Below are 10,073 nucleotides of genomic sequence, written 5' to 3'. Positions count from 1 at the left end.
AGAGAAAGCAAATTCACAGTACTGTACTGTAAAATATCCACGTATAAGTGGACCTGCACAGTTCAAACCCATGTTATTTAAGGGTCAATTATATATATCTATCCTTATTCTGTTGTTCATTTCTAATTTAATTCTTTTGTGGTAGGAGAGCATAGTTTGTTTGATTTCAGTTCTTTTAAATTTATTGAGATTTATTGTATATGATTTGCTCTGGAGATTTTTGCATGTATGCTTGAAAAGAATGTATATTTTGCTCTTATCAGGGGTGTTCTATAGATGGCAGTTAGGTCAAGTTGGTTGGTTGTATTGGCCAAGTTTTCCAGATTCTTTTTGTTTTTCTGTCTAGTTCTCTCCATCACTGAGAATGGGATATTAAAATATTCTACTGTTATTATTGAATTGTTTATTTCTTTCCAGTTTTCTCATACTTACCAATGTCCCTCTTTGTCTCTAGGAACATTTTTGTCTTGGGTTTTTTTTTTTTTTTTTCAGAATTTAGAAGACTGGGGGAACACTCATTTCCCCATTCCTTTCAATTGTCTCTTCTTATCCTTATAGTTTGGGAAACCAGGTGATCAAATATGTTAGAATTATTATACCAGAGCAACACTGCTATTTTTATATTAGGATTCTGAGTAAGATTTATATTTTTCTTTTTCTTTTTTTTAAGAGTTTATTTATTTATTTGTCAGAGAGAGAGAACATGAGCACAAGCAGGGGGAGGGGCAGGCAGAAGAGACGATCACTCCTGCTGAGCAAGGAGCCTGATGCGGGACTTGATGCCAGGACTCCGGGATCATGACCTGAGCTGAAGGCAGTCGCTTAACAACTGAGCCACCCAGGCATCCCAACATTTAATTTTTAAAAAGAGGTTATGCAGTTAAAAATGTTTGAAGGTTTTTCCCAACTTAAATTCTCTAATTTTACCTATTTTTGTTTGCTTAGAAGTCTTTTTATCTTACATGTGGATCTCTGCTCTTGAGGTTTCTGGATAAGTGACCTTTAGTTAAGTGAAGTGAATAATATTATTCTTACTTAAGAATATCACACCTAAAATGTTTACATTTGGGAAATGTGAGTGAAGGGTATACTGGATTCTTTGTATATTCTTGCAGGGTTTTTTTTTTTCCAAGTCTAAAATTATGTTAGAATAAGTTAAAGAAAAAATCTCTACCTCAGTGAGGCATTGTTAGATACTTTTTCTCACTTGCAGGCAATACTAGTCTTATTAGATGACTTGTAAAGTGTATTGATTTGGCAGTGTAACCTCACAGAGCACTTCTTAGCTTTGGTATTAACACAGTTATTTTCTAGTCCTGTCATCTGATAGGCAAATTTCTGGGAGTTTTTATAGACACTTCTTTTGCCTCACAACCATACTCATTTTGATGGTAAATCTTGCATTTATTATTTGCTTAACATGTCTTGAATCTGTCCCTCTTGCCACTATTTTCAGTGAAACTCAACATCTGTTTCCTGGATTGTGGCAGTAGCTCTCTAATTGGTCTCCTTGTTTTACATTGTATGGCATAGAAATCCTTGGTGACTATCTGCCTCTCTGTCCTCAACTACCTGCTTCTAATATGTGAGTAAACTATTCATGGTACCATTCATATGCACTTACTTCATACTGTTTCATGACTTTGCTTGTGATCTTCTCTTTGCTTGGATCAGCTAATTTTCTTTCTTCAAGACTCAGTTTGGTTATCTTTTCCAGGAAACCTTAGAGTATCTGACTTCAGGTTTTTACATGTAGATATCCAGTAGCCCCAGCACCATTTGTTGAAAAGACTGTTCTTTATTAAATTTTCTTGGCACCCTTTTTGAAAATTAATCAACTATGAATATGTGGGTGTTTTTCTGGACTCTTTATTTTTACTCCATTTATCTATACATCCTTATGCCAGTATCACACTGTCTTAATACTATAGCTTTGTAGTAGGTTTTAAAATTGGGAAGGGTGACTCTTCCAACTTTGCTCTTTTTCAAGATGGTTTTGGTTTTGGCTCTTCTGAGTCTCTTGAAGTTCTATATGAATTTTAGGATCAGCTGGTTAATTTCTGCAATGAAACCAGCTGGAATTTTGATAGGAATTGTGTTAAATGTGTAGAACAATTTGGGGTGTTTCTCCTTTTTGTTTAGTTCAGGATTGGTTTTCTTCAGTTTTTCAAATTTGGTATTTCTGTGTATGCTTGGTTTGACATGACAAATTGTGTCTTTTGAGGCACATAACATGATAATAGGTATATAGGCTTAACTTTGTGATGCACGTTTGTGGTGGGAAGGGAAGAATTTTCTTATTGGTAGTTTGACCATTTGTGAAAAACTTTTCCTTATAGATTCCACATATTTCCACATGTTCATTGTGGAAAGTTTTAGAAAATACAAGAAAACAGAAAGAAAAAAAGTTCATAATTCCACCATTCAGAGTTAATATAGTGTGTACATGTGTGTATGGAAGCTTGTTGTATATATTTATTTCATTTAACCATATAACATATAGGGAATGTCTTTTCATCTCACTAAAAACTGCAGTTTTTTAAAAAAATTTTTTTGTTTTTTAGGTAGGCTCCATGCCCAACATGGGGCTTGCACTCATGACCCTGAGATCAAGAGTCACACGTTCTACCAGCTGAGCCAGCCAGACGCCCCAAAACTGCAGTGTTTCTTAATGCTGTGTCACATCTCATTTTGATATTTAACTAAACCCCTATTAGGCTTATGTTTAGGATCGTTTTTCCAAATTGTAAGTGCTATAGTTAAATCTTTGCCCAGATTCTTGACTATTTTCTGAGGCAAGTTCCTATAAGTAGAATTGCTGGTTCAAGAGGATGCATATTTTTAAGTCTTTCTTGCCATTTTTTTAGTGTAGTGTGTTACTATTTGACAGCAGTTTCTTTCTGTTAATATTTGAGGGTAAGCTCACTAACAAGTATTTACATTATTTGGAACTACCATCAGATATTCATAGCAACATTATTCACAATAGTTAAAAGGTAAAAAACAAAACAAAACAAAAACCAATCCATTGACAAGATGAATGGAGAAACAAAATGTGGTCTATCCACACAATGGAATATTGTTGAGCCTTAAAAAGGAATAAAATTCTGATACATGCTACAACATGAATGAACTTTAAGCATTACATGAAGTGAACTAAGCCAGACACAAAAGGACAAATATTGTATGATTCCACTTATATGAAGTACCTAGAATAAGCAAGTTCATAGGGACAGAAAGTAGAATAGAGATTACCAGAGGCTGGGGAGATAGGGAGTTTAATGGATATAGAATTTCAGTTTGGAATGATGAAAAAGTTCTGGAAATGGATAGTGGTAGTGATTGTACAACAGTGTGAATGTACTTAATGCCACTGAATTGTACGCCGAAAAATGGTTAAATGTTAATTTGATATTAAGTATATTTTACCACAATTAAAAAATACTACAATTGGATTAATTTCAGAATTTTAGATAAAAACCACTCACTGAGAAATTATGTACTTATTTTACTTATTGTGTGTTACCTTGTAGCTAAGTTCTGGATACTTGTTTTAAATATGATGGATTGATAGATGGTGCTGAGAACTAAGTTCTTAACCAACATTCATGCAATATGAAGATTTATTGGGCTATATATGCCAAGTAGTGTGCTAGGCACTGAGGACTGTGGTGGTAAACAAGATAAGACACAGTCCCTAGAGTCTCCTGGTTGCTAAGATTGAACAGAAAAAGAACAAACTTCTTAATAAGAAAAAAGGGATTAAACAATCAGGTGACTTGTTTTCTCCTTAATGATTTCCTTTGTGGGGTGATTTTAAAATATCCTTTCCCTCCCCTTCAGGTTGCTATGGAAACATGACTAAATAAACGGAAGTCCATTCTGATAATTCTGATACCTGAGATGTAACTGGACTAAAGAGTGGAACAGAAAAAATTTTAGTGCCAACCTCAATTACAATGGCTACTGATTCAGGAGAGCCAGCTAGCACAGAAGATTCTGAGAAACCTGATGGAGTTTCACTGGAAGACAGAGCTCCTCAGCTTGCAGCAACTTTGACAGTGGAAACTAGACTGAAAGAAAAAAATAGTACCTTCTCTGCTTCTGGGGAAACTATAGAAAGGAAGAGATTCTTCCGAAAGAGTGTTGAGATGATGGAAGATGATAAAGTTGCTGCATCTTCCTCCAAAGATGAGAGAATGAAGACCACAACAAATATTCCAAGAGTAGAAAAGCTTCCTACAAATGTGCTAGGAGGTGGACAAGAAGTTAAATATGAACAGTGTTCAAAGGCAACTTCAGAGTCCTCAAAAGATTGTCTCAAGGAGAAAAATGAAAAGGAAATGGAAGAAGAAGCAGAAATGAAGGCCGTAGCTACTTCTCCTAGTGGCAGGTTCCTGAAATTCGACATAGAGCTGGGAAGAGGAGCATTTAAAACAGTATATAAAGGATTGGACACTGAAACATGGGTTGAGGTTGCTTGGTGTGAGCTGCAGGTGGGTATATAATCTTCTTGGTTTTAATAAATTCCAGTTTTAGCAGGCCTGGCCTTCTGAGTGATCCAGAATTAATATATATCATGGATTAAAATAAAATGAAAGGCTTGTCCCCCAGCTCCCTGAAATTATGCTCTTTTCCTAGATCCTCTTAGGAGCTCATGGCAGCCTTTTTTTCCTCCTGTTGTTTTCCTTCCTGTTTTAAAGGGGGAAAAATCTATCAATGCTTTCTTTAAGAAAATGCTCTTAATTTATTAACATTGGGAAATCCCCCAAACTCTTGAGGTCTCATTTTGAAAACTTTTAGTAAGTTTTAGTTAGTTGCCTTATTAGTTAATTGTTGTACTAAGTATTTGGGAATGTGATATGTCAGGGATATATTTACTGTGATACCTCCCTTTTCTCTTTTTCTTTCAACAAATTTTTGGGTTCATATGGTGTTTTTCAGAACAGAAAATGTTATGCTTGATTCTTTGAGGATTTCTATAATACAAACTTGTCCATGCTTTAAATTTACCTCAAAGAGCATCTCTGGAAGAAATAATCACCAGAACCTACTGAGGTTAGTCAACTGGAATGTGTTTAGAAAGGAGAAATGAAAACAACAGAAGACTAGTTGAATTTCCTCGATATTTGGTTTCATAATATTTGTGTGGTACTTTTAACTAATGAAGGACTAAATGGGGACAGAACATCATAGAAGGGGTTATAATAAGAATAGTTTCAGACAGATATAGTTCAAATATAAAGAAAACTTTTGTGACCTCAGTCAGCCCATGGGAAATGTCAGTGTTCACATGAGATGCTTAAAATTAAGATTGAATAGAGCAAGTCACTAAGTACAGGTTTTTGTTGTTATTCAGATTCCAATGGTCTCTGTGCATGTGGATGTGTATGTAGGTGCTGCGATTTCACCCATTCTGAATTTGCTCTAGGTTGCCTTTTAGATAGCTTGAAATTTAGTCCAGGTCCCTGCATTTCTAGGGAGCTTTTTGTTGAACAACATGGTTTTGAAACTTCACTGTCTGTAAGAGTTAGTGTTTGCTTCATATGCGGATTCCAGAGCCTATTGTCAGAGATTCAGATTCAGTAAGTCTGGGGTGGGATATAAGACTGCAATTTAGCAAGCTTTCAAAAGTGCTTTGAATGTAGGAAGTCCCTTGGCTCTCTGGAATGCAAGTTACCTAGCAGTCAAGCCATTCTAGTAGTTCTTGGAAGGTGTATGCATCTGTGGGTTTGCTTGGTTTTCTTTTCACCCCCTTCTTCCCCTTTCAGAATTTTATAAGGTCTGTGTCATAGTAGAAATATTAGGTCATGTGAACAAATAAACTTCAAAATCACCTGAAATTCCACTATTTTGAGGATGCTTTTAAACAGTATATATCTTTTTGGACTCTCTCTTTTTTTTTTTTTAAATATGTGTATGACTATTTTTTCCCCACAAAGTGGGATCGTTACTATAAGGTTTTGAAAACCTTTTCTTTTTACTTATCATGAACATCTTTTCATTACCAGTAATTGTGAATTAAATTATTATTTTTAATAGACACCTTTATAAGTTATTTAATCAGTCCTCTTTTGATGGACATCTAGAATTTTCTCCAGTATTTCACTATTATAAATATGGTTGTGATCAACATTCTTGTATATATAGTGAAAATTATGTACATTTTAATTTCCTCTCTGCATTGTGACGTTGGTAACACTCATCTTTTAGTGATACTCTGTCTGTAAATGGGGGAAATCATTTCCATTCACTCGGTAGTAGGATAAAGAGTAAAGATATGTCAAATATTTTGCAAATTGTATACCCTAGCTATGCTAAAGGATGCTTAGGTAAAACTTAAAATATTCTAGTGGTAGGGACCGCTTTGGGGAGTGCCTTCTATCATTCATCTGTGAAAAGACTGAAAGAGCCCATAAAGTCTTACTACTCAAAGTGTGGTCCCTGGACCAGCAGCATAGACATCAGCTTGTTAGAACTACAGGTTCCTACGTCTCATCCCAGACCTACGAAATCAGAATCTGCTTCTTATGACATCCGCAGGTGATTTGTATGCACAGTAATGTTTGAAAAGCCGTGAAAGAAGGGACCCACCCGTCCAAGAGCTAGCTGAATCAGAGGAGGAATTCCCTTAATACACCAACATGAGCTTTATATTATATCGTAGATACTGATTCCTGCTATCTGCTCCAGACTTTCCAAATCAGAATCTCTAAGAGATGGGCCCCAGGAACTTATTTTTTGAAAGTTCCCCAGGTGATTGGACACATAGCCAGATTTGGTAATATCTAATGTGGAGCGAACATTGTAAATATATAAAATACATTTTAACTTACATCAAGAACAGTTGCACTTTTCTATTCTGAAAGGAATGTCAGAATTAGTGGAGTTAACTGACACAAATTTTGGACATAATTTTCTGCATATTTGGAATTAGGAAAAACTAACTTATGAGTATTATGCAGTTTGTAATGTATAATTTCTCATATTTTTTCACAAAGTCTTCTTCGTTATATAAACAATTTTGTAGAAAAACATCCCAGTCAATAATTTAAATGTTGAAAGTATTCCAAATTCTTCTTCAATCTTTGTTTATGTTTGTGTGTGTCTGTGTGTATAATATATAAAATTACTATGTCCATACTTTTGTTATCAATTAGATATGTATTTTCTATTTATTAACATCATTAAAATATTTAAATTATATTTTATTGCATTCATAACGCCTCTTGCTTAAATCTGCTTCCCTGAAATTAGGCAGTTCTTTTTTTAATTTTATTTTTGCATGTTTGACTTAACAGCTTGACAAAGGCTTTTATACCTTTTTCTCTTGATGGCATTTTCCCCCACTGTGGATATTTGAGCCTTGTGTAACAGTTGTTAAAAGCTCCATATCCATTTGTTTGGAATACATTGACCTTATGGCAGTGCAAAGAACCAGGAGAGATAGATTTTACTGCAGATATTTGACTTTGAGGATGTTAAACAAACAAACCTTTCGATGATGTAGGTCAGATTTAGGATTTGGCCATAAACATCTGCATTTCAACAGTTTGTCATATTTTATGGTTTCCATAACTTGATTTATGAATTAGTGGAAGGGCTGACCGATTGTTCTTTGTTGCTAAACTACTTGGTAAATTGGTAATTTACTGTGAGTGAGGGTTTTCAGTCATAAGTGCTGTTTGGAAGACTGTTTGTTTTAGTTCATGATGTTGAAAGACCTTGGTCAGATGTTACTGAAAGGCTTGTTTAGTAACTCTTAGAAGGAGTCAATCACAAAAAATTTGCAGTATTTTCCTCTTCCACTAACAACTTGAGAATCAACAGCACTCCTTTTACACATGGAAACATAACCAGTTTTTGCTTTACTATAATTTGGAAAAAATACTTCCACTAGTGCATTTGTCATTTGTTTTCTTGATGGAATTGAGTGTTCATATAATTTTCCAAATGAAGAAACATCATAGATATCTGAAAATTTTTTTGTTATTTAACTGTTTCTAAAATGTGTTTCTAAACATTTCTAAACTGTTTATAAAAAGTGTTCTTATAATAAGCTTCACTTGTGGGGTCAGATATGTGATTGTGTGCTTCTCAGCGTAATTAAATGGGCCTCCTTTTTAATTTTAATTAAAATATTTTAAAAATTTTAATTCCAATGTAGTTAACATACAGTGTAATATTAGTTTCAATATAATGTGCAGTACAGTGATTCAACAATTCCATACATCACCCAGTGCTCATCAGGACAAGTACACTCCTTAATTCCCATTGCCTATTTAACCCAGTCCCTTACCCACCTCCCCTCTAGTAGCCATCAGTTTGTTCTCTATAGTTAGTATCTGTTTCTTGGTTTTCCCCTCTCTCTTTTTTCCCTTTGCTTGTTTGTTTTGTTTCTTAAATTCCACATATGAGTGAGATCATATGGTATTTATTTTTCTCTGATTTATTTCACTTAGCATTATACTCTGTAGTTCTTAATGGGCCTCCATCTAACAACTAGACATCTAATGAGTCTAGCTATAGTTTCTGAACTGAACCAAAAATGGCACTGAAAAGAAAGATTTTTTTAAAAAGACACAGTTGACTGTAACAGGTTGACATGTTGAGTGAGCATTCTAATGCACTTTCATTATAGTAGTGAATATATTCAGAGCAATGCAATGGAAGTAGCAGTCTAAAAATCTACACTTCCACACCCAAAGCACCTATCACAATTGTGGAGAAACTTCTTTCCATTTTATTTTTATTCATCATCTAAAAGCACTTTGGGGAAGTATATTTTTCAATACCAGCCCTACATTTAATTGTAAAATTAGAATTAGATAATAATATGAAAACAGCTGAATTTCCAAAAGAAAAATTTTAAAAATACATGCTAGAATTTCTGTTTCTGAATAAATATTGTGGTTCAAAGTAGTCACTCTGGGATACTTTTGCTCTCAAAATATTTTTGTTATGGCCTTCTTGGAAATGTTTCCAGATTCTGTTTGAGCCACACAAGAAAATGCTTCGTTACATATAGGTACACCCAAAATATTGTTACTCAGTTTAATTTCCCTGTCTCTTCATCTGACCTAGCCCTCAAAGTGGAATACTCTCATGGACAAAGAAGATTACATTGAGGGGAGGAGGGATAAAGCTTGCTTAAATATATATGTTCTAGTCTCTTTGTTTAAAAACTAGTCACATAACTTTATCAAGTATAAACCAAAGGCAGATGTTTTCATAAAATGACAAAGGGTGAGAGTGGCAGGAGACAGACTTGATCTGGGAAATAGCGTTTATTTTCTCAATTCAGAGTTAGTTTTGAACTATCTGTTTGATAGCTAAAAGAACAAATTGATACATCTAGTAGGCTGAATAATTGCACTCCAAAGATGCCCATGTCCTAATCCCTGGAATTTATGGATATGTTACCTTACATTGTAAAAAGGACTTTGTAGATGCGATTAAAGATTTTTGTGGTGGGTAGATTATCCTGGATTATCTGGGCGGGCCAAAGGTAATCACAAAGGTCCTTAGAGAGAGGAAGGATGGTCATGGTCTGAAGATCTGATGATGGAAGCAGAGGTTGGAGTGATGTGATTGTTGGAAGTGGGCAGTGAGCCAAGGAATGTGGGAAAACTTTAAAAGCTAGAAGGAAACAGATTCTTCCCTAGAGCATGCAGAAGGAATGCAGCCTTGCCAATACCTTCATTTTAGTCTAGTGAGACTCGTTTTGAACTTCTGATCTCAAGTAGAAGATAATAAATTTGTGTTGTTTTAAACCACTAAATTTGTGGCAGTTTGTTACAACAGAAATAGGAAATGAATACAATACACACAGCTGCAATTCATTCATTTGTCCATTCATTCAACAAATAAATATTCAATTCTATATGTGTTAGAACTGTGCTAAGTGCTAGGGACATAATGGGGAGGAAGAGCAGACACAGGCCCTATTTTCATAAAACTTACAGTAGAGGGAATTTATAGTCAGAAGGCTTGGAGATTGGAATTAGTGAAAAGATCAAAGGGCTGTTAAGTATAGGTTTGTTTGAAGGAAGTGGTAGGGTTGGGAGTATCGG

The 10,073-nt window shown here is 34.8% G+C and overlaps 1 protein-coding gene across 1 annotated transcript in view; it reads left to right on the top strand.

Moving 5' to 3' along the window:
- Window positions 1-3,868: 3,868 nt before the first annotated feature.
- The window catches only part of WNK3 (WNK lysine deficient protein kinase 3), a 157,128-nt gene continuing 150,923 nt past the window's right edge, over window positions 3,869-10,073 (top strand). Inside the window, exon 1 of the mRNA XM_064574104.1 lies at window positions 3,869-4,496. Within this exon, the coding sequence (XP_064430174.1) occupies window positions 3,960-4,496 (537 nt within the window). The 5' untranslated portion in view covers window positions 3,869-3,959. The remainder of the gene's footprint in view (window positions 4,497-10,073) is intronic.

The sequence above is a fragment of the Mirounga angustirostris genome, unplaced genomic scaffold (assembly GCF_029215605.1).
Source record: "Mirounga angustirostris isolate CCGP_5_RB_7025 unplaced genomic scaffold, mMirAng1.0.hap1 SCAF_11, whole genome shotgun sequence".
NCBI lineage: Eukaryota > Metazoa > Chordata > Mammalia > Carnivora > Phocidae > Mirounga > Mirounga angustirostris.
Note: the sequence above shows the minus strand (reverse complement) of the source record. Positions and strands in the feature narration are given on the sequence as shown.